At 43.7% G+C, this 25,613-nt stretch overlaps 1 protein-coding gene and 1 long non-coding RNA gene across 2 annotated transcripts in view; one reads left to right on the top strand and one right to left on the bottom strand.

Annotated features, from left to right (window-relative positions):
- Positions 1-411: 411 nt before the first annotated feature.
- On the bottom strand, positions 412-8,799 carry LOC142776129 (uncharacterized). The gene is made up of 2 exons (XR_012887327.1): positions 8,330-8,799; positions 412-5,852 (listed from the first exon to the last, which is right to left on the bottom strand). It is a non-coding gene; the product is annotated as an uncharacterized LOC142776129 (long non-coding RNA).
- A 3,411-nt stretch (positions 8,800-12,210) lies between these two features.
- LOC119162208 (nose resistant to fluoxetine protein 6) overlaps positions 12,211-25,613 on the top strand; it is a 128,622-nt gene continuing 115,219 nt past the window's right edge. Inside the window, exon 1 of the mRNA XM_037414674.2 lies at positions 12,211-12,993. Within this exon, the coding sequence (XP_037270571.2) occupies positions 12,564-12,993 (430 nt within the window). The 5' untranslated portion in view covers positions 12,211-12,563. The remainder of the gene's footprint in view (positions 12,994-25,613) is intronic.

Genomic DNA, 25,613 nt, shown 5'->3' with positions numbered 1-25,613 from the left:
TTATACAATTAATTACAAATATTTAGTGTTAAATAGCATAAACATCTGGGGTATATCAATTGGTGGCTCAGTGAGTCGATACAGCAAAGGTGCTTGGTATGCATACGTTTGTGTAGACACACGAACACATTATATTAAAAAAACATTATTACCCGTAACAGTGCACACTTCCCATGCAGGATGCAGACATATACATATTTCAGCAACTTAATTTGCAGTTACACTTGGTATCGCGAAACCATGCGAGTTCAGCCTCACCTAGTTCATTTCAAACTTTCTGATTATACAAAAATAACAGAGCTGCTTTGGCAGACATCGTTTCCACTTATTGATAAATATCTTTTCCCACTTCCTAAAAGTAGACATATATTGGCGTAAGATAAATGTCAAGTACATGTACCACAACACAGCTTTTCTCTCAACTGGAAGCAAACACATTTATTATATTTCATACATACTACAGTTAGAGCATTTTACCGCCAATATTCGAACAGGTAAGGTGAGTGGCTGAAGAAAAATGATTAACAGATCAGCCCGCACCCCATGAAGCTTCACCACATATTAAAATTGCAAGTTTTATTTTTCAGCATCTTTCTAGGTAATAGAGACAGCATCCATTTCTCAAAAACACACTCTTCATAACAAAATCAAAATGAGAGCCGACAGGTGGAAATGCCTCAGATAGGCTGACCAAAGTTTCGATAGGAGAACCTATCTTCGTCAAAGGTGCCTAGCCTTCTCATCCTTGGCATATTAGTTTCAAGGGGGTTAGTAAAGACGTCATCTCCTGGTGGTGGCATGTGTCCCTGTTCGCAATCGTAGCCTGAAAAAAAAAAATAAAGCAGAGGAGTGCAGTCCTTGCTTCATTTCAAGTTGGGTGGTAGTGATTCAGAATGTTCTCAGAGGGTGGAGAAAAAAAAAAGAAAAAAAAGGAAACACCCAAAGTAGGAGCAGTGTGCTGCCAATGGGTGGCCGCTACAGACACGAAAAAAGCAAAGAGCTTGAAAGTTCGAAGCCAGCAGACAGTTCCCGCGTTTGGCCATCACGAAGGGTTGCTGACGATATTGGCCTATGCTGTTCTCGAACATCTATGAATGGGACTCATAAAAAAGAGGTTACAAAAAGGCGCAAGAGAGAAGCAGGTGGCTACTTTTAAATGCCAAGATTTCGAAGGTAAGCGACACCAGATGTGTTTGGAAGACCACGTGTTTATTGAGGAAGGTCATTCGTTAAAATATGCTTTCACTATCCCCATAGGTGTCCCGCTCAACAGAATTGCCTCAAGAATTTGGCGGCATGTTGGCAGAGAAATAGGCAAGTTCGGAATGCAAAGGGAATAAGCAACTACAAGAGAAACACAAAAGAAAAGAAAAAATGAAAAAAAAAGGCGGATTGGTGGTAGGCGACACGCTAGCGTTAACAAACGAGGAAAGGAAAAAGAGACGCAGAGAAATTTGTGGCTTGGCAATGACTTAATGGTGCACAGTAGGAGTGTTTTTTGAAGCGACAAAAGAGGAAAGAAAGCTGTGGTTGAAAGGTTTTCGAAAATAAAAACTTCGTAGTTGTGTGTATATAGACACATGTATATCTATAATTAATGTTTTAAAAATTTAGAGTGAATATTATTATTACAATATGTAGGTTAGGAGTGATTCCATGTAATACCAGTTGTGTCTATTTTAAGGCTGAACGTTTCTAGTCCCTAAATATGGCCGCAATTATGCAATGGCTTTCAGCGATTCCAAATTACCACGTGCAACAATGATTCCTGATGGGTGTAGGGACATAAGTTTGTGTATAAATTATGATTTCATGTATTTATTCTCTCGTGATGACCGGCAATTATTTTGTAGAACATAAAGCTTTGCTTTTTAGAAAGTGTGGTCCTGTTGGTATAAGTGACCGGCTACTATACTTTCGGTTAATTGTGCTTGTCTGCACGGTGGCCGTTCAGTCTTACGTGAATTGGCGGCCCACTTTCGCCTATATATTGTTTTCTACAACTGGCACACTCAGAAAAGTATATTAGGTTGTATAAAAGTGCAGGTGAAGCTCTATGTGACCTTGTGAATGTAGTCAGATGCTGTGCTTTTTATGTTGGTAGCTGGCTGTATATATTTGCAGGGTGAGCACTTGGGCCGGCCACAGGGATCAGACGTCCTAGTCTAAGTTTGCATGAACAAGCATGTCTTTAAGTTAGCGTTGCAAATGCCACGTGCCACGCATTCCTATTCCCGCAAAACTTAAAGCAAACACTAGGACGTCTGGTCCCTGTGGCCGGCCCAGATGCTCCACCAGTAAAAATATATAGCTGGCTAACAACTTAAAAAGCACAGAATTTGACTACATTCACAAGGTCCCATCGATCTTCATCTGCACTTCGAACAACCTAATATACTGTCTTAAGTGCACCACCTGCAGACAATATATAGGCAAAACTGGGCAGCCAATTCACGTAAGACTGAACGGCCACTGTGCAGACACAAAACACAATTTACCAAAAGCAGTAGCCAGTCACTTCAACCAACAGGGCCACAATTTCGACCAAGCAAAGCTTTATGTTCTACAAATTTCAGCTCACCATGAGAGAGGAAATACATGGAATGATAATTGATACACAAATGTAAGCCCCTACACCGATCACGAATCAATGTAGCACGACGCCATTCGGAATCGCTGAAAGCCATAGCATAATTACGACAGCATTTAGAAATTAGAAAGGTTCAACCTTCAAATAGACATAACCGGTATTACATGGAATTGCTCCTAGATTACAAGTTGTACTATTGATGTTCTCTCAAAAATTTTTTAAATTATAAATATAGATATACATGTGTCTATATACACACAACTACGAAGTTTTTATTTGCCAGAACTTTTCAACTACAGCTTTCTTTCTTCTTTTGTCGCTTCAAAAAAAACTAGTACCGTGCACCATTAAGTCATTGCCAAGCCACAAATTTCTCTGCGTCTTTTTTCCTTTCCTCGACTGTTAACGCTAGCGTGTCATCTACCTCCAACCCGCCTTTTTAAATTTTTTCCTTTCTTTCTGCGTTTCTCTCGTTAATGCTTATTTCCTTTGCATTCTGAATTTCTCTCTTTCTCTGCCAACATGCCGCCAAATTCTTGAGGCAATTCTGTTGAGCGGGCCACCTACGGGGATAGTGAAAGCAGATTTTAACCAATGACTTTCCCTATTAAACACATTCTCTTCCGAACACATCTGGTGTCGCTTACCTTTGAAATCTTAGCATTTAAAGGTAGCCGCCTGCTTCTCTCTCGCGCCTTTTCGTAACCGCTTTCTTACGAGTCCCATTCATAGATGTTCGAGAACAGCATAGGCCTTTATCGTTGGCAACCCCTTGTGATGGCCTAACGCGGGGGCCCCGTCTGCTGGCTTCGAACTTTCAAGCTCTTTGCTTTTTTCGCGTCTGTAGCGGCAGCACACCGCTCCTACTTTGCGTGTTTCCTCTTTTTTGCTTCCATTTTTTTCTCTACCCTCCGAGAACATTGTGAATTGCTACCAGTCAACTTGAAATTAGGTGAGGGCTGCACTTGTTTGCTTTCTAGTTTTTTTTTCTTTTCCGAGGGCAATTGCCAACAAAGACACGCACCACCACCAGGAGATGACGTCCCTACTAACCCCCTTAAAGCTAACATGCCAAGGATGAGAAGAAAAGGCACTTTTGACGAACTCCTATCTGAAGTCCTCCTATCGAAACATCAGCCAGCCTATCTGAGGAACTTCCACTGTTCACCCAGACTATCCCACTCTTCACAACAGTTTTTTCTGATCCTAAGGCAGTTTTCAAGGCATTCGAAACACTATGGGCTATTTATATAAGCTCTGCACACACAATTTAGCCATCTGATGTACAATGTGCAAAGTATATTAGAGTGACTTGTTGGGCTTTACACTCTTACAGAGTATAAAAGAAGGAAAATTCGTAAGTTCATATCTAACTCAGAATACATGCAACAATCATTACTTCTTGCAAAAGATAAGGAATGTAATAAGCACCAGCACACAATTCGCAGAGCTGCTCAGAAATGCATCTTGATAAAATAGTTAAATATTGCAGTAAATTATGAATGCAAAAACACAACACCAGTGCACTAGTGGAGATGCCTGGTTGGCACCAAACTGCTGTACTTAAGATGCATCATGGAAGCAAGACCACACCCCACAACTAATATACGCTTCAAGTAACCCTTGACTGCTAAACTGAAGGCCACAAAATCAAACCATGGCTGTGGTGGCTGCAATTTCGATTAAGGAGGAAATGCATGACACCTGTCTGCTTAGACATAGATGAATTTAAAGAACCCCAGGTGGTCAAAATATCTGAAACCCTCTACTCCAGTGTCCCTGATAATTATATCGTGGTTTTAACACGTTAACCTCGGTAAATATTATTCTCATCACACTTGACATGAAACAAAGCAAGCAGATATTACTATGTAGTTGAAAAAATTCACCATTCAACCCCCCGATCCAAGGACTCACGTTACAATATTCTAGTATGCCTTCTATCAGTTATCATTAACAATGTTAAACATGAGTATGTATCACTGTAATATATCCGACATGGTTTGGTATTGGCAAAGTTAGGTACGATGAAGTATGACGGTGGGAAAACACTTGATTGTACTTATGAATTGAACTTCCCAAAGGCAATGAAATAACTACAGTGACAAAAATATATTAAAATAGAATATTCAGTGAAGGTTACACTGAAGATAAAATCATTAATGTGCTACTTTTTATCACAACACAAAAAGTGTTTTTAAATGGCCGATTGCACATAAGGCATCAATTAACATCACATGCAAGTCTGGCGAGCAACACACTCAGTAGATCTTGGAAAAAACAAAATATCCAATAAAGAGCTCAGTAAGCAGCCCTGACACATTCTTAAATGCACTGCCTAGTTACATTGAATTTTAGCCTTAAGAACAGAAAAACACCTTGGCAGATTGTGTCCAGGGGGACACAAAGTAATAAAATAATGCTGTCATCTGGCCTATCAACCAAAGATATTGAAATTTTAAACGCAAATAAGCAGGTATGTTTGCATTAAAAAGTTGGAAGCAGTCGTGTTTCTACACAGTCCCACTTGGAAAACTTTTTTGATTATGTTTATGCTCCTAGATATCCCGTTTGAAAGTTTAATTTTGCTTTTCATGATTACGCATGCAAGGCAGTGAGGTTCAGCAAAATATCACTCCATAGCGGAACGAGCAGTCGGTTCTTGCTATCGCCAGCGAATAGCAAGAGTAACCATTTTAATGTTTGCCCATGCCTTCCACGGACGGTCACATTAAATGCATGAAATCAGAGTCTGTGCTAGTGCTCACTGTCCTGTACACATAATAATGCAAGCCGTAACTAAATTTCTAGCAGGATATTTGAGCACAGGCATGCTAGAATTCTTACAAGTGATAATATGTAGAAATGTGACTGGCTCAAATATTTAACACATACATGATCTCCTGCTGTGGTCACTATTAAGTTGATTAATAAAACCTAATGGCACCGCTGACAGCGATAATTATTGTCTCACATTACATCCTCCTGGATACATAGCTATCAGCAGAGGTGGCTTTACTACATAACTTACAGTGCTGACTTCTCTTTTAAGGAAAAACAAAAGGGTTAACATTGAACACCCTGAACCTTTGTGCTCCTTGAATACAGCTACCAGGTGGCTTTCTGCAGCTCGCTTTTCAGAAGAAACAGAAGCCATGCGCCACTGATGTGCACCAGCAGTCAAATTTTCCACGAGCCAGCCTTGATGATGGGCTAGTCCAGACGTCTCCCACACTCTCTTCCTACGACGAGCATGTATAGACTGCGAGAGAAACAAAAAACAATTTACTGATGTGTCTGTTAGCGAAGCAGAATTTGAAACTCAATTTAGAATGATCTGGAACGTTGTGTTTTAAAAGAGTAGGATGTACGAAAACTAGACATGCTACAACAAAAACATCCTCAATGTTTCTGGCGAACATAGCTGCAACCTTACGGAAGAATAGGCATTTTTCACATGACAGATGTGTCTCAAAACATACTTGAATAGCGCTCTGGCATAGTGCGTATAGATGCCAATTCATTAATAGGCCAGCGCGTTCATGACCGTATGCGCTTTGATCAAGTATCCATTGGAGGTAACACATAAAGTTATATTACGAATTTTAGTTTGAACACAACTAATGTAACTTTCTTTCGGCTGCCTACATTAGGACGATTATGCCGATAACATATAAAATCGGTTTCACTAAATTACTATTGTCAACTGCTAAATTATGGCTGTTAATTCAATGATTCCAGGTGGCTAAAAAGGCAGTGCCCCTCACTCATCCCTAACATACCCCTCATTACAGGCTGTCTAATAAATAATGGGAAAGAATGTGGAAATGCTAATACAACGCACCCATCTTTAGCTAAATACCATCCCAATAAAGCATGCAAGCTTCTGCAACGATCTCTAGTAACAAGAATACTGGAAGGCATGGGTCACGATTTAGCAATACACAATAAACGTTTGACGAGACTGATTTCTGAAGTTGTGTAATTGCGTCAATGCCAACAGCTTGGAAACATGCAGTCTATATTCACGATTGTCAGATGAACATACTGTCCAATTTTCCATTTTCACAGCAACACGTGCATGCCTTATGTATGCATACTATGATGTATAACATTATTGCAAGTTTTGAGCGTTAAATGATATATTCGTTTCTCCAAACACCACAGATCCCTTCTATAAGTGTAGCGCATGCCTATAGAATTTACTGAAGCTTGTCATCTGATGTGAAGACAAAACAACATGCTGACCCTAATTGAAAGCATGACGTTTTGCCCCCCCCCCCCCACACACAAAAGCCCTATTCACAAGTGACAAAGACTGTGCTTTTTTTCGTGGCCAGTGTGTGGTTTTTTCAATGTTTTCATGTGTGTTTCTGACCAGATCGGCATAAGCTTGTAATCTGTTATTAAATGCCATTGGAGGTGATGGTCTAAACTGTTCTTACTGTTCGTACAAGTAAAATTGCTTAGCCCCGCCGCGGTGGTCTAGTGGCTAAGGTACTCGGCTGCTAACCCGCAGGTCGCGGGTTCGAATCCCGGCTGCGGCGGCTGCATTTCCGATGGAGGCGGAAATGTTGTAGGCCCGTGTGCTCAGATTTGGGTGCACGTTAAAGAACCCCAGGTGGTCGAAATTTCCGGAGCCCTCCACTACGGCGTCTCTCATAATCATATGGTGGTTTTGGGACGTTAAACCCCACATATCAATCAGTAAAATTGCTTAGCAAAGTTTGAACACAAAGTTTGGGCGAGGCACATACAATATTTATTAAACCACCACAAAATAATGAAATCTAAGCATGGCGAAAACAAGCTGAATAAAATAAAATGTGCTCTACCGCATGAACTACTGATCGAATTAGGGCTCGCACAGTTAAGCTACAGTTATTCGGCCCCAATAAGCCATGAAAATTTTGTTCGGAAATACAGTTCAAGTTTAACGAACGGCTCAAAATTCATGGGTTTCGAACGCATCAGACAACCTATGTTGCGAATGTATAACGTAAGCTCCGATTTGACTAAACGGGCTGCATAAACACCTAAGCTTACATACGTGCAAGCCTTGCGAGCCGTACCTAAGACGAGGCAGCATGCTGCACGCGAACTCGAATAACACGGTAGTTCAAAGATGCGTGCCGGCGTGGATGCATACACCGGCATACGTACGGCTACCCGCAGCAATTTCTGATTGCAGTTTAAAAAAAGGGCGTACAACATATAAAACTTTTCAAACTGCTTTGGCCGTACAACATATGAACCCGTTGACTCCTGTAGCACACAATATGAACAGGCATGCAAAAAAAAAAAAATCCTCAAATTAGGAGATCCAAACATACGTGCCCTAGGCGTAATCAACGCTTACAGCTAACAAACGCCGTCTTCGCCCAACAATTATTTAACCAAAATATTGGTCCATCGCGAGCAGGGCTCCCTGCCAACACCACTGCCGACAGAGGCGAGCGCCGTCACAACTCGCACAAACCTGCCGCCAAATTCCCACTGCGCAGGCACGCGCCATGTGCTTCACACACCGAAGCATGCTTGAATCGAAAGAAAAAGCTCGCCCACGCTTGACTTCCCCCCAAAACGCCTTCATCCTGATGAAACGGCACACACAAACAGGTTCGCTACGTTAAAAAACTTCACTTATCGCCCACATGTAACGAAAACAAGTAGCGTGGCGTCGTTATCACGCTCTTCTCGGTGTTGACAAAGCGCCGACAGCAGGAATGTGGTACGTACCTGAGGAGTGTTCCAAAATGCGACGCCACACGTCCTCGCTTGAGTAGAGTTCATCTTCGTAATAGGCAGCACCGGTAGAACACAAAACACGAACGCAGCGCGCAAGCACACCTCAAAAAAACGAGAAAAAACGATGCAGAACCGACAAGCTGCAGGCCCGACCAGCACGCCCAAACATGTATTACAGCTCCGGTTACAGCTCCGCAGACGTACAATGGTGCAATAAAATGCTTTAGTAAAGCGTTTAAGTATGAAAAGTGAACGGAAATATGTATAACATAAAAACAAAAGAGGCAAAATAATTTTATCTTCACAAAAAAACAAAGTTGACGTATGACTTTAGCGCGCGCGCGCGAAGTTTGAAACGCTTGCAGGTACAATGCATTTTTAACAAATGAACAACAGCGGTAATAATCACCTAAAACACTCATGTTCTTGAATTCGAAATGTACTATTGTTGACGCACACATTTACACACAAAATTTTATTGCAATGATTGATGGTGCCTATGCATAGGCGTGCCCACCACGGGGGAAGGGGGGCGGGGGCGGCCCTTGGTCACTTAGGGGGCAATGTAAATCCCTATAGGTACATAGAGAAATAGAGAGGTGGCACTGTAACTCGACGTATGTTTTTTTTACTCGACGGGGGTTGCAGTGCCCCCTGCTGATCACCTCATACCCCCCCCCCCCCCCCCGATGAGATGTCAAACAGAGTAGATAGCAAATACAAATTTTACAACGTGGGTTGCAGTGTCCCAACACACACACACACACACACACACACACACACATATATATATATATATATATATATATATATATATATATATATATATATATATGTGTGTGTGTGTGTGTGTGTGTGTGTGTGTGTGTGTGTGTGCGGGGGCGAGAGGCGTGTCTCTCCCTCCTCTCGTACCCTTCTCCCCTTCGCTTCGCAAAGGCGCTGCGTGCACTGACCGCGCCATTCTCTGACCTTTATTTCTTCACCTAAAGAACCACTTCCCGTGCTCCCGCATTGTTGCAGAAGGTAGTGCATTGTTTTCTTTTTCGACCAAGCACGTCTCGTCTTCGATAATCTTGTGAAAACAACTTGCACTCGAACAGCTTTTGACCGAGCAAGGGTTTTTTGTAATAAATTCAAGCTTTTTTTCTAAATTGCTTCTACACATGAATATGTGCTGTCCGTAGATCGTGACAGTAGCCCATTAATTTATTCACATATAATGTGGACAATATAAAGCGGCAAAGCATGTCGAATAATACAGTGTGAGGAGAAGTTAGTCTCTTTTACATTTTCTCAATTATTCTTAGTGTTCTGTAAAATTTGTCAATGCCTCAATCAATTCCTTGATTTTTTTCATCCCTACGACATTGTTATCTTAGGAAAGGCATGCATTCTTTGCGCTATGCGTGGTATTTTATTTGCAAGCATGGATGCAGCTCGATTCTTGCACGTGCACTCCAGCGCCGGTGGTCTGGTGCTTATGGTGCTGAACTGTTGACCCGCAAGTCGCAGGATCGAATCCCGGCAGTTCACGGCGGCCACATTTTTAATGGACGAGAAAGAGTGCGAGACCTGTGTAGTTAGACTTAGGTGCACCTTAAGTAACCCCAGGTGGTTCAAATTTTCGGAGCCATTCGGCACAGCGTCTCTAATGATTATATGACAACTTTGGGACGTTACACGGAACAATTTTTATTCCAACTATTATATAGGTGTACACCCTTCTGTTCTTCAACACCCTCACGAACGGCATAATAACACCCTTTCGCCAGTTACACCTTTCACTGAGGGTGTACCAGCAAAGAAAAGGGTGTTACATTTAATCAAAAAGGGTGTAAATCTGCAAAACACCCTTTTTACACCCATAAGGGTGTGAAAAATTTTACTGTGTAGAGTTTCGTGCACGATGGTGTGCGTGACGGCAGTATGCAGGTTGTCCTACGAAAAAGAATCGCTGAAGCGCAGCGTCCAACAGACACGCAGTGCCGGCAATGAGCATCCCCGAAGAAGAAACGACTTCTTATGCAGAAATGCTCAAAGGGCACCGCGACACACTATATTTAAAAGCTACAGTCGTGTGACATTTGTGTGCTTTCGTCGCAAGCGCCACCGTGTTCCTTGTTGGCCGTCAGTGCTGCCTTCTTGGCCAGCACACTTTCATCGTTGAGCTTGAGTGACCGAGAACGGGAGCTTGTTTGACGTGCATGGTTCTCAGTGCGCGGCTTAGGCAATAGACTTAATATGCAACAAGATAAATGACACAAAAATTACTTTATGATTATTCTCAACTGCACGTGTGTATTCGTGTTCAGTACCGTATTTGAGGTCTGTATGCGTTCTGTTCCACATGACCTATACACGCCCAATTGTCCTGTATTAGAGTCAGCTTCATTATGACCGTGGTATGTATACGTGTAATATAATTGACGATTCAGTAACGCAGCAACCTGTAAACGGCCCAGGTTTTTTTTAGCTCTCTGTAAATGCACTTGTGTGAAAAAATTGTTACAGCCAAAGCACGTGCATGTGAAAAGCCTAAATGTCCCGCTTTTAATAAATCAAACAATAAAGCGATAAAAATTGCAAGTGTCCATATTGTATTCTGTTGACTCTATCTGTCGGTGTGGTGCAATTTGCGAGTTAACACGTCTCTTAGATACAAATAATGCGCGATGGCACCGCATATCGAAGGGAAGCGTCGCATGACGCACACATTCGCGGAATCAACATAACCCGTGACAGCGATTGATTACACGTGAATATTAGGTAAGATTTTATGTGTGCATATTCTTGTGAGCTCGTTGGCGCGTAAGCACTTGGGAGAAAGCTACTGTTTGCGTTCCTCTATTCCTTCACGCGATGAACGCGCCAGTGGCTTCGACAAGAAAGAAAAAAGAAAGCCATGTGAACTGCTCTTGGCAGTGCTTTGGGAGATCCTACTGATCAATGTCATACGCAGGACCGATTGCGCACCACGTTAGCGGCCACACACAAAAGAATTTGCTGTTTATAAGGTTGTACCTACCAACTGCGCTGCATATAACTGTGAAAAGCAGTCACATCACGGAAAAAAAAAACAAAAAAAACAAGAGAAGGCTGACGAACTTTTGAAGATTTCTTAATTGAAAAAATGAAAAAAAAGGATACTTGTCAGTGTGGCATGCCTGCTTTGTTATTCAGTGCATGATTTTTTTTTATGATCACTTGAATTTGGAAGCTGAGAGGATGTAGGATGTAAGCTGAGAAGACTGGTAATACTCTTGATATATATGAGCCTGCGCAAAGGACTGTCGTGTGCGCTATATTATGTAAGGATCGAAGTTAAAAAAAAAAACGGTTAGTGAACGCTCGATCTTTCAGTATGTCTCTTGTGTGGAGTACTGTTTTCTGATTTGTGTATTAACATTAAGCGATTACCAACTTATTCAGTGCCAAATGACGCGCATGTCATCGAGAGAGTTATAAAGGCAACTGAGACCTTGATTGATGCCTCTCTCATCGGTGTATCAGAAAACTTTAAGAAATCAAGGTCATTTAATCCGGCGAAAAAAAAGAAGAAAGAAATACGATGGAAAGAGAAGAGAGAAAGCTTCGGCTGAGAAACAGCTTGACCTGGAAAACATTAGCACAAGACGGATGACGACGACAAACAAGCGCTTATTCTTGTCAGTCTCGCCTGCTGGTGTGCCATACGCACGCGCGTCGAAGACACGACCGATAGTCAGCCGGGTGAAGGAACCAAAGGCGAGCGCATTTTTTTCTTCTTTTTTTCCTTCTATTTGCGTTTCGTGCCGTTCCTGCCAGAAACGATGAGCCCTGTCGTTTGGCGCGGCCGGAGCATGTACGCTGCAGCTGACGCCGCGTCCAGGTGACCGACTATAATGGCCCACGCCACTCTGTGGCCTGATTTCGCGCTCCTGAAGGCATCCCTCCATTGGCTGCAGGTCGGCAACGGACGAAGGCGGCGGGCATCGGCACGGCAGAAAGGGAGAGCCTTGGCGTCTTCTGTGATGCCGGTCTTCGCCGCCACCGCCGCCGCAGTGGACCGCGCGTGGAAAAACCTTCTTCGTACACTGGTTTTCTCCCGCCTTCCCCTCCCACCGCGACGCGGTCGTTGCTTGCCGGAGTCCCCCCGCGAAAGTTGAACGAGACTCCTCGGCGCGCATCCTCCAGGGGCGATCGCTCCTCGCGAAGGTCCGCACGTTCTTCCAGCGGTTGAGTGGGCATGAACCGACGGTCGCCGCCGCCCCAGCGGCCGTGCCGAAGTCGCTCTGGCGTGACCCTCAACGGTGCCACGGCCAGGATCTTCATTGTCTGCGTCGTATTCGCGGTCACCTGCTGTTGCTGCGTCGATGTCGCACTAGCCGAGGAAAATGCGGCCTCATTGGGAGATGTAACGACGTCCTCAGCTTTTACCAATGAAGAGAGTACAGCGACAAATGATCCCGCCGACGCCGACACGCCGCCCCCGCCCCCAAAGCTCACATGGGAAGGATTTATGCACAACATGACAACCAGCTTTGGGACTGTGCTCCACAAGATATTTCCCCTCATGGTGAGGGCCAGCTCGGAAGTGGAAATCGGGCCTGAATGCATGGCCAGCTACTTCAAGCTCTTCCTCGGGCTCCGAAAACTCAAGGGCTGGGCTGTCAGACGTAAGTTCTTAGATAGATGTTTATTTTCTGAAGTTTCAGCAGCTTTTGACTTACGCTCGGCTTTCGTATTGCTACAATGACTACCTGTAGCCATATGAGAGTGAGAGACGCGCCTTTATTTTTCACTTTCTTTGTTTCTTGAAACAAATGGCGGTGTGCAAAAACAACATAAAGAACAACTAAAACACAGATGTTTTTAGCATGTAATAAGGGTATACCTGGCTTAATAAAACAGTTATTTCATGAGCTTCTGAGAAAGGTACGTCTGAAAAAACTTTGGAGATGAGAATAACAAAAAAAAAATTATGCAGCCACGTTTTTAAGTATACTTACACATATTTCAAGTGTATATAGTTTTATATTGAGTGCCAAACAATTTGAAGATAGTTGTCCTAAAAGGTCGAAAACCTTTCTGTCAGTTGCCTTTGCATGGCAGTGCGTCATAATTCTAGATAGAAGCCAAGAAAGAATTGTCCCTGTATGACAGAGGACGTCTAGAGTGTTGCGGCACAAACAAGCGAAAGGTGAAAGTAGAGTGAACGAAAATCGAAGGATGTACGAATTTTGGTGTTTTTGTGAGGACTGTAGGCAGGGTGCTTTAGGTCGATAGAGAGGCAGATGCATTGAGCGGGAACCGAGGCAGAAAGGAAGGGTCAACCACCCTAAACGTCTAGAAACCAGTAGAGGCGCGTTTTTGTCGGTAAACTCTAGTTTTTATTTATTTTTGATTGCTAATATTCGGAGGATGTAACCACCTGAGTGAAATTAAAACGCCAAAGCGTCACATGTGCACTCTGTTAAAATCAGTTTTGGAGGAGGAGGAGGAGGAAAGTTTAAGCAGAAAGACAGGCAGGTTAGCCAGTTCTTAGACCTGGCAGTCTTACTTAGCAAAACGCTTCCAAGCTTTTTCTTTCCCGAACCGAAACCGCGAGGTACTGTCGTGTTTTTCTTTTTACAATGTTTTTTTGTTTTTTACGCTTATGGTCCTATTGACAACCCAATCGTTTGCTATGTAGAAACTTCGCGTCACTCCAGGGAAAACTATGAAGTATAGGGTTATGAACGATTCATCTTAGTTGCATGCTTTTGAAGAGTTGAAGTCCTGCACACGGAGCTCGCAAACAGTTGCACGGGGGAGACTCGACGAGCCAAGAAATTCAGTCAAGTTCTTTCCTGACATCTAAGGTGCTTAACATGCATGGGCTTGATTTCTTCCCATTCACTAGCCAGCTTGAGGTGGTGAAGTAGTCGATCGCTGTTTAAGAGCCTTAATGAAGATAATTTGCAGGGTACGGGCAGAGCTAAATGTGCAATACGTTACCATATATTTAGCTGCCAAAATGTCCGTGCTCATCGAACAAAACGCGAATGCACGTTTACGCTCAGAATGCCGTTAATGGCGAGGCAAGTGTGCTCCCGTTTGCTTTTTCTAACAGCCGAATAGCACTAAGCTGTTTGCTCTCAATGGTAAAGCAGCCAGAACGCTTTCAATTTAATCCACAAGCTTACTTCATTCAGCTCGCCGTAAAGGAAAACGCCAATACGTCTGACCTATTTATGTTTTTTTTTCTCCTTTATTGAATTATTTGTGCAGTTTTTGCCATTCAACTTTCTCACATTCAAGCAAGACGCTTATTATATTGCTTCGGGGCTCTTGAATGAAGAGTACTTGCAAGGGTACCAGGTGGGGGTCTCTCTTTTACGGCGTTATTTTCTTTCCCTTTTTTAGTGCAAGGGAATGGCCGTTTTTTTTATCGAAGAACTTTTTAGTTGTCTAACCACTCGCGAATCGCGTACGCTCATGTAATAAGAGCCCTATGAACCTGACGTGAAAAATTTTGCATACCAGGAGGAGGAGGAGCTATAGAGAAAGGCTGATAGGCAAGGAGCATAGTCAGGTTTCAAACTGGCTGGCTATACTGTGCTCGAGAAAGGCTTAAGTAGAAGAAAAGATGATAGATGAGAGGTGTTAAAAAAAAGACGGGAAAAATGTAATTTGCAGAGAGCCTCTGGATATTGAAGTGAAACACCACAATACACTCTTTTATCAACTAAATGAGTACTATTGAGTTAATATCAAAATAAATGCCGGATTGCGTTCCTGACTTGCTAATTTGCGTCAAATAGATTACGGGAGATACTTTACAGGCTGTAAATTGGAGGATTGTTGATTGCCATGCAGAGTATAGATTAGCATCAATTTTGTTTTATACTCAGTACCATCAACATGAATGCTAGGACAGTTGACAAATATGACGCCGTGACTTTCAATTTATAGTTGTACTTGCCGGATACAGTGGCTTCACTGAAGCACATAATTTGTACTTGCCGGATACAGTGGCTTCACTGAAGCACATAATTTTCCGCTTAGCCGTAAAAAGATGGCAAACATAGACCCGATGTGGAAATATTAAAGATAACGCTTGTGCAAAGCTCCACAAACACTGTGTGAATAAAGCTTGTGCAAAATATTTGGCTGGTCAGTTCGCAGCTTTCTATCCAACATCGTTTGATGTTATGCAAAGCGTTTGCAGATGACCCAACATGTTTTTGTGAACACGGTGGCAAGAACTATGGCTGATTTATTGTTCTTCGCAAAAATGATGCCACACCCGGCTCTGCATGACCTGCAGAGAAATGATACATAGCGTTTAAATCAGCAGTAAGGAAACGGGCAGAAACTGGCATGTATTCAAACATATATAATCAATATTATTATGCAACATAGCTAGAACGAGGGACAGTGGTAAGTTTGAGGATTATTCGCGCGTGACAATCTTGTATCTGTGACCGATGGAAATTGGCACGCACACGTTCGCTTTCGATTATGCGCTTTCGCTTTTCAAGGCATGGCACGCGACGCGACGTTACGCATGCTCCTATGGGGGGTAGGGGGGAGGGTCTTAATTTTTTGGTGTAGGCACACAATTGATTTGTGGGGTTTAACGTCCCAAAACCACCATATGATTATGAGAGACGCCGTAGTGGAGGGCTCCGGAAATTTTGACCACCTGGGGTTCTTTAACGTGCACCCAAATCTGAGTACACGGGCCTACAACATTTCCGCCTCCATCGGAAATGCAGCCGCCACAGCCGGGATTTGATCCCGCGAGTGTAGGCACACGAGAAGTTAGCATGTGGTTGGCGGGGGGGGGGGGGTCTAATGAGCTTAGCATATGGCTTGTGTTCTGGTCGGGCCATGGATTGAAGCCTGCAATCCCATATGTATATTATTTATTCTCTTCGATTGGAGGAGTGACTGGGTGCTAAGTTCTATTTATTTTGGTTTATTTTACATACTGCAGCCCTATAAAAGGGCTACTGTAGGAGTGGGGTTATATAGTGCAAAAATATCCCAAGAGTAAAGATACATAAGAAGTAACAACAAAATAACAATAAAACACATATACAACAATAAAGGAATTTAAACTTTTGTTACATAATCGTTTTCAGCAAGAACAGTAACATAATCATTGAGGGGGAGTGATCGAATGTGATTAGGTAGGTATGCCATTATTCTATTATTTTGGGAAAGAAGCTATACTTGAATGTATATGTGCACGCAAAAAAGGTAGCAAGATTGAGCTCGTAGAAGTTACGGGTAGAGGAAGGCTGAGCAAATGACAAAAAGGCTGTGTTTGAAATGCGATATGAATGGTTGAGTATGTTGTGAAAAAAGTTTAATAATTTTTCATCATGACGTACCAAAAGAGGTTCTAGTTTTAACTCATGTAATGCTAAAGACGGTGAGAAGTAGCGGTAGTACCTGCGAAAAATGAAAGAGGCAGCTTTCTTTTGAACTGCTTCTAGTCTGATTATGTCACATAGTTTGTAAGGTTACCACACTATGGAGACATAATGTATGATAGGGCGAACAAGAGATTTATACATTAAAAGTTTCACACCTTTCGGTGCTTTCTGCATTGTTGAACGAAAATATCCTAGTTGCTTTAAGGCTCTGGATCATGTTAAGGCAATATGAGTAGAACATTAAAGACCATGAGTGAAGGTGAAACCAGACATTTATACTGCATAATTCTAGCTAAAGAGATGCCATTGTAAAAGTATGTTGCAATAACCGGCATTACTTTTCTTGTGAATGACTGAAAAAGTCTTTTTGAAACTATTGTTCATTATTCATTTTTCGCACCAACACAAAATGAGGTAATGGAATCATTCAAACGCTTTTCGTCACCCACAGAAACTATTACTTAAGTACGTACCAACGTGCCGCAACGTGAATGATATAAGGGTGAAATATGATGCAAATTAAATTTGGAACAATGCAAATTGGGTTGTTACACAGTTCAGGAAATGTTTGTAAGGGCACATTGAACAACATAACATGCAAATATTAAAACTACAAATCAGAGGACACAATGGCATATTATAAAATAGCATGCAACCAAAATAACGCCTTCCCCGACATGACTTCATAGCTCTGCCGTATACTATAATTGCCAAACGCACGTTTTTAGCTTTTGTCAGTCACGCAAAGAGTAGATATAAGGAAGTGGGCACAACGTGCATATTTCTGGCATGCAGTCTCCGTCTCCGAATGATGCTCTCTTCTCACGCGACTCCTGCTGTCTCTGCTGGCGCTGAGTAGTTTGGAAGAATTTGTTGCATCATTTTCATGCTTGGGAAAACACACGAACGTGTGTTAACAGTGTTTTCACAGGAATATATATTTGCACAGCACAAGAGTGTCTCGCTCCTCCATGAATACGCAGACAGCTAAAACGGGGCTTTGGTTAGACTCCAAAGCGCTTCGCGGGTCCAAAATATAGTGTGACCCTATCAACTCTCTTAGCTTAAATGGTACGCTATATCAGCGTACTAATGTGCCCCTTCAAGTGCACCAGTATAAGCGACTGTTGATAGTCCTCTTGTACATCTTCCTTCGGGTGCGTGTACAGAATTTCACCCTATTTTGCCCTTTCTTTTCCCGAACTTCCTTTAATCTTTCGTATAATGAAGCAAACCGGATATATGTTCGCTTTTTTCCTGTCTTTGTTATCTATTGCTTTCTCTTTCTCTCTCGATAAAATTGAAAGCACGAATAAGCTACAAATATAAGAACGCATTTGCACATTTTTGCAGCCGCTGTCTCGTAGGTCATTGGAGTAGTCTAGGCTATAACATGCGACAGTGACGAAGCGATCGGTCATTTACTGGTAGCACACAGGGATTTGGCGTAAATCCGCATAAGAGATAGCCTTGGGTTTTAGTCAAGATAATAATGATACCGAAGGCGTGTCTTCCCATTTTTCCCTGGAGTAGTCACCGCGAAAGAAATAGAGAAACGGAACAATGTATTCATCTTACCTACTCCAGTGCTCTTGGATTTCTGATGTCACGCCCAGATGACGCGTTGACCACACAGCTATCCTAAGGGAGAAAGAAAGCGAGGGGCATAGAGAGGAAGGAAGGAAGAACGACAAGAGAGAAGACCGGGAGGTTAACCACGCACATGCCTGGTTTGCTACCGTTTACGCTGGGGGAATAGGAAAGCGGAGTATGAAGACGAGAGAGAGAAAGGAAAGAGAAGCGAAAATAGTACATGGTCTGACACGTGTGCAGCAATGGTACTATGCAAAAGTCAAAGGCGTTCACATAGGCCCGTAGTCCTCAGAAAGCGGAAAAAGGCTTTGCCTTGTGAGGCGATTAAAGACGAGGACGGTTCTCCAGCAGCATCTGCACAGAGAGTGGCCGATCGTGCAATAGACCTCTCCCTGTTTTCATGAAGTCACTGCGAGCACCGCGCCCACCATTCCTTCCCTCGGCGCAGAGGCTGGTTAGTAAGAAAGTTCTGCCGACGGGATCTGTCAGCATAGCAGGGCTGCGTGTGTCTGCATTCCTGTGACAGAAATTCAAGCGAATTGTTGTTTTATTGCGATAGCAATTATATGTACACTGTCATACTCACCGGGGAGAAGCGTATATGCAGCTATACAACGATGGTAAACATCCTTATAGGTCATGCGTATAGTCGCATCATCGAGCTTAGATCACGTTTTTTTTTTTCTATAGCGTAGCGCAAACTCTGAGATGTACTGACTCGCAGATAATCGCGTGAAATTCATATTTACCTTGACTTAAATGTCGAATCGTGAAGTTCCGCCGACAACCGGTTGTTGACCGGCAAACAACGATTTCCAATGTTTTCGCAAACAAGAGGCATCGTTATTCACACTGCCCACACCACGTACAATATTCTCAATTTCGCCGTCCGTAAAGGTGAACCAATGTTGTCGATGCCTTTCAACGCATACAACACGCTACAACAACAGTGCGCATTTTCCAAGACGATGCCGCTGTTCCCCGCACAGGCCACCACGTGTGTTCAATTTCGATAATAATTGATTGATATGTTGGGTTTAACGTCCCAAAACCACCATATGATTATGAGAGGCGCCGTAGTGGAGGGCTCCGGAAATTTAGACCACCTGGGGTTCTTTAACGTGCGCTCAAATCTGAGGACACGGGCCTACAACATTTCCGCCTCCATCGGAAATGCAGCCGCCGCAGCCGGGATTCGAACCCGCGACCTGCGGGTCAGCAGCCGAGTACCTTAGCCACTAGACCACCGCGGCGGGGCTCAATTTTGATAATAAACAGCCAGCCAGCGTGGCAAATATTTCTCACAGAGTTAACCACACAGCTAGATCTTTCCTAACACGTACTACAGCTGATGTATACCCACTGTAACATGAAGTTTACGCTTTGAAAAAAATTGGCGGATCCCACGTACAGTGGGAATCGATAATATGCGAAGCACGAATGAGGAAAGGTGATATGTCACTTCAAAATCAGCACAACGTTACGAGGAGCATGGGTGTAGTATGCAGTAAACACAAGTAGAAGTGCTATGGGCAGTCAGGTATCTAAAAAAAATATGGAAGCATGTTTTTTATAGTCGCGTAACGATGGCCCCACCAACGTTTGCAAGACGAGCTGCAGCTGTCGTATCCATGTATATTATGCGGTACATGGCTTCTATATCATGATTATCATAATGGCGCCTAGCATTTGTGTTCGTCGTCCGTTCACGTCTTGTAATACTAAATTTCGTATGTGGGAAGCTACTGAAACGGCCTCGGGCGCACTATAAGCGTAGTATGTGGTCATGCTTTACATGAGACGCATATCATTATTATGTTGTTAGGACATGTCATTTCATTCGTCGTTCGTTCGCGACACGTAATACTAAATTTGGTATAGGTGAAGCTAGCGAAACGGCTATGAGCGCATCATGAGCGTGGCATGTACATGACACGCATGTCATGTTTATCGTGTTAACACCAGTCATATACCTTCATCATCTATTCACTTCACGTAATACGAAATTCGGTATATGTGAAGCTAGCAAAACGACCGTGAGCGCAGCATTAGGGTATGGTGTGTAGTCATGACTTACATGACATGCATGTCATACCATACCAGTTTTGCAATATGTCATGTGAATGAAACCACCGCAAGAGACGAAAGACCATGACATGTAAATCATGACATTCATGACATACATGTCAAGATTTTCATGTTATTACTAGTCAATTATGCTCGCCATACAGTCATGCTATGCCATACCAATTTTGGTATAGATGCCATTATCCAAACGACCAAAAGAGACAAAGTCTTGTAGCGGCTAGATAGATAGATAGATAGATAGATAGATAGATAGATAGATAGATAGATAGATAGATAGATAGATAGATAGATAGATAGATAGATAGATAGATAGATAGATAGATAGACACGCTCAAAGTCACTGAAGTTCGCTAAGAAATGCTTCGCATTTAAAGAAAATCATGCCCCAAACACCACATGACTGACCACTGAGCCACCAGCGGGGGCGTTTTGCCAACCACACCTTGCACGAGCGCAAGTGACGTCACGCTGTGACATACTCCGGTAGAGATCTCTTGTCCGAACGCGTCAGAAATTTTTTGTCTCGCAGATGCAAAACGATGGCAACGGCATTGCAGATTGCCGATGTCTTCATCGGTGCCGCAGACCTCGCATTCCGCACTGTCCGTCACTTCAATGAGGGTTGTATATGCTTTTGTGAAGGCAACCGCCAACCAAAGCCGACAAAGAAGCGAAGCTTCACGCCGACGAAGTAGGAATGGAGGTCGAAGTTCCAGTTGAGGGTTTATTTGGTGGAGTCTTGTATGCCTTATGCTTGGCGTGTCCCACTCCAGCAGACACAGACTACTTGCCAGGTGACGAAGTTGCCTTGCAGCGTCTGTCCTCGACAAATGAATCGGAAGGGTGTGCTCTTGGTGGGTTGTGCGAGCCGCGTTTTCTGCGGAATCATTGCCACTGATACCACAATGACCAGGTAGCCCCTAAAAATTCACCTCATGGCCTGTTTATGTTACTTGGTGAAAAAGCTTGACAACCCCGTGCGTTAGCTGTTCGTGGCAACCTCGTTGAAGAACTGAGTGCATGTCATGTAAGGCAGGTTTCGAATCGAAAAACACAGCCCATTTACTCGGTCGTTGGGATGTGATGTACTCTACGGCACTACGCATAGCCGCAAGTTCTGCCACCGTAGACGTAGTGACATGTTACACCTTGATTCACAGGGTTATTTCTCGAGCTGGTATCACCACCGCACCGCCAGAACTAGACGCTGCGGTTGAACCATCGTTGTATATGTGCAGGTGGTTACTGTACATTTCGTGCAAGAGGAGCAGGCTCAATCGTTTCAGGCCTGACAAAACCAAATTTGATTTTTTCTGCATTATTGGAATTGTCAGACGTACTTGTGGAAGGGTCAGGCACCACGGAGGATACGCTGGCTTTTCCGCAAGTGTATAACCTGACGTAAATGGTGCACGATGCGCACAGACAATTGCACTTAATTTCGTGTGGGGCCTCTCAGTATCGAGGCTCGTCAAATGGTCAGAAGGGTTCCTAGCATATTGCCTGAAGCATGTACGCATCGTTTCAATGGTGATGTGCGTCAAGATCGAGTGTTCGTGCGCAATGGCAATGGTTTCAGCTGTCGGTGCACAGCGGGGTAGACCAAGGCACATACTAAAAGCCTCGGCTTGAAGCGGACATTGGCTTTCTGGTGAACACCACAACTGCCCACTTTCCACTTGCGATCTGGAGCCCTTGTTTATGTAGATAGTGCGATGTCACTGATGCTGCCTTCTGAAGCCGAGCGCGATGTTTAAATAGAGTCACACCTGATGTACACACACAGATGTAATCAGCATAAATGAAAAGTCGTATGCTGATTGCCTGCGTGCCAACTAGTCTATTTATTGTTAGGTTGAACAACGTCGGGCTTAGCACACCGCCTTGCGGCACACCTCGGATACCGTAATACTCAGGTGTCTGACCATTCTCTGTTCGCACATGAAATGATCTATTCTGTAAATACCTGTGAACCCAGATATAGATCTTTCCACCAAGTCCCACTCCTTCCAATGCGCTAAGGGTGTCATCGTGACAGACATTGTTGTAAGCCCCATCAACGTCAAGAAACAGAGCAGCAGATAATCGTTTATGGGCTTCTTAATGATTTACGTATGTCCACAAATCAACTACATTGTCGATTGATGAGCGGCCTCTTCTGAAGCTGGGCATGACATCTGTATATATTTTGTAGAACTACAAGAACCATTCCAGGTGCGTTAAAAAGATTCTCTCCATAACTTTTACCACACAGTTTGCGAGGGCGATTGGGTGGTAGGAGGAAAGGCCCAAAGGTGACTTGCCGGCGTTGAGAAGCGGAATCAGGCGAATTCACTTCAAATCCTGTGGAACCATGGCAGTTTGCCAGAAGTTATTGTATAACAGAAAGAGCGCCTTCCGAGCTTGTTCTCCTAGGTGACACAGAGCCTGGTAGGTGATGCTGTCAGGTCGTGGCGCTGAAGAACGTATACACAAAGCAAGAGCAGCGTTTAGTTATTCCATCGAAAATATACACTCCATTTGGGGATCACGTGAGAATAATAAACAGTCGAGCATTGTCATCCCAGTTGAATTTTCCCCACAGGCAATCCTTCGGCAGAAAGATTCTGCGACGTCAATCTCTTCACAGCGTAAGTGCCAGAGATATAAATGGGTAGCGCTGGGTCTTCGTACAAACCAACGTTTGTACGAAGACCCCGGACAGTTCCCCAGATTACCTACAGGGGCTTTCTTGGATCCAAGGACTCGCAAAAAGATGCCCATCATCGCTTATCCAGCCTTTCCATGTGACGCTGTATTTTTGTGTGTGTTTGCATCTGGTCAATCTCAAATTATCAAAGGATTTCACGCGTCTATAACATCATTCTGCACGACAACGAATCACTTGAAGTTTCTCAAGCTCAATGTGCATATTGGTGCGAAATGAGCTCACCGAAAGCGAACGTGCGATGGACTGTACGGCACTCTTTATTGCGTATTCTAGGTTGAAGGGTCGCCAACACAGTCTTCCATGATTAGCTTGCATTTTAGCCAAGAGGTGCACTAGATGGCTCTGGAGGACTTGAGACTTGGAGAGCCGTCAATCTTCATGTATGTTTAGATCTGGTCACTACACTGTTTCCAAATTCTAAATCCAGTGCACTCTTCTGGGGAACGAGCGTGACACGAAAGTGAGGTCCAAGCTAGTATTATATATGCTGATACACGCAAATAAGTAAGGGTGTTATCATTCTCGAGGCTAAGTTCACACTCAGAAGCGAAGGCACCAACTGTATGCCTCTAATGTTGACCCTGGAGCTTCCCCACAAGTAGTGGTGGGCATTGAAGTCACCAGTTATCACCCATGGCTGGAGAGATGAATTCAAAATTTCGCGCAACTGCTCGCAGTCTAGAGGACTTGGTGCAGATAAGTAAGCTCCGATGATTGTGAACGTGGTCTTGTTCTTTTTCACTCTTAGGCAAAAGTATTGGTTTTCTTCGTCAGGTGGTACAGGGTGATGAACGTAATTTATGTCGCGCCGTAAGAACACAACAACCGACATCAGCTCTCCGTAAGTAGCACTCACATCCAGACAGTCTGATGTGAGCCGACAGGGTGGGTTCACAAATCCCAATTATGGAGAACTGGTTCGTGAATACATATTGCTGGAAGTCGGATATGCGCGGCCCTAAACCTCTGGAGTTCTACTGAAAGACAGTTTTGTTCTTTACCTCCTCTCGAAAGGATAGCATGTCGTGGGCCGTAGTTTTACCCTAGAGCTGCAAGCACCGGACTCAAAGTGTCCAGCGCCTGCAGCGTCCTCTGCGCCGACGGGGTCTTAATGTTGCGTATGAGCATGCGCATCCCGCTCATAAGGGTCTGCAGCATGTTAATGACTTCAGTTGTCAGTTGTCTTTGCACCCTCCGTCGTCTTTGCCTCAGTGTTTCGTGAGTGCATCGAGGTTGGCGGAATTCAATCCACCTATCAATCAGGCTGTGTTCGTGGAAGTGAAGGCCACTCTTCACAAGGATCGAGTGTTGATCCTGTTTTTTTTACGATGTATTCGTCTTCGGAAAGCTTGATGGTCGACCGCCAGTTGTTCTTGTGGAAGATGACGTGTCTCTATCGGTAGGTGTCACGTTTCGTGATGATCTTCTCTGGTGATCCCGACGTCACCTGAGGGTACCAGCAGCTTTTCTGCATGTTGAATTGTCGTGCATAATACGTTTGAGCACCGCGCACTCGTTCTGCACTCGTGGTAAATCTTTAAACGATGCTTTATGAGCGCCGTGGTGGTTAGAGCATTTTAACACAGTTTCGTGGTGGTGTCTTTTGAATGAGGTTCAACACACCATGGGAACACAACATAACTGGTACAGACACCTTTTACGTGTCCCATATTGAAAAATTAGTAGCATTGAAGGGGCTTCGGTATGTATGGACGGACTTAGTGGCGAGCGTGGCCAACTTTGACGACTGATGGAAGACTGTCTCCCTCAAAAACAAGCTTGAAGCAACGTGAATGATCAAGCCTTGCAATGCGCCTGATGAGGGTTTAGATGATGAAAATTTAGAGAAAGGTAAAAAGGTTTACGTGCATTGAAACTTGACGATTTTAACCTTACGCGGGTGGAGGGGGCAACGAAAGCGGCACAGAAAGTATAGAAGTCCAGAGTCAGAAAGCAGGCCTCACAAAGAAAAAGAGGGCGAGATAGAAAGAGGTTAATTATAGCCTTTCTGATAGGTTTCTACCACATAAAATATTGAATAAATTCTGGATCGGCTTTCGGTGTGGCAACACCATAAGTTTTGGATCGTTTCTTTTCAAAACTACTTGACGCCCATGCGACACGACACAGCTTGTAGTAAAAGCCTGCTCAATGTTTTTTTTTCTTGCCATCCTAGTGGTCGAAAGCAGCCCTGTCATCAATGTCGATAAGGAAGAGAAAGGCGAAATATTTCTTGGCTCAGCCATCGTGCCTTTGGTTTCTTTCTCAATGGGTAGCAAACACCCACCCTATAATAATGCCAAAACAATCTTTGACGAGTGTAAAGATATCGAGGTTTTACGAGTTCCACAGCTATGATGGGCTTGGAGACACACCGTGAGGGAGGGCCCCGGAAATTTTTGTCATCTGGCGTTATTTGATGTGCACGGACATCGCGAAGCACACTGGCCTCTAGTATATTACCTCCATCTAAATGCGA

Source organism: Rhipicephalus microplus, chromosome X (assembly GCF_043290135.1).
Source record: "Rhipicephalus microplus isolate Deutch F79 chromosome X, USDA_Rmic, whole genome shotgun sequence".
In the NCBI taxonomy this organism is placed as follows: domain Eukaryota; kingdom Metazoa; phylum Arthropoda; class Arachnida; order Ixodida; family Ixodidae; genus Rhipicephalus; species Rhipicephalus microplus.
Note: the sequence above shows the minus strand (reverse complement) of the source record. Positions and strands in the feature narration are given on the sequence as shown.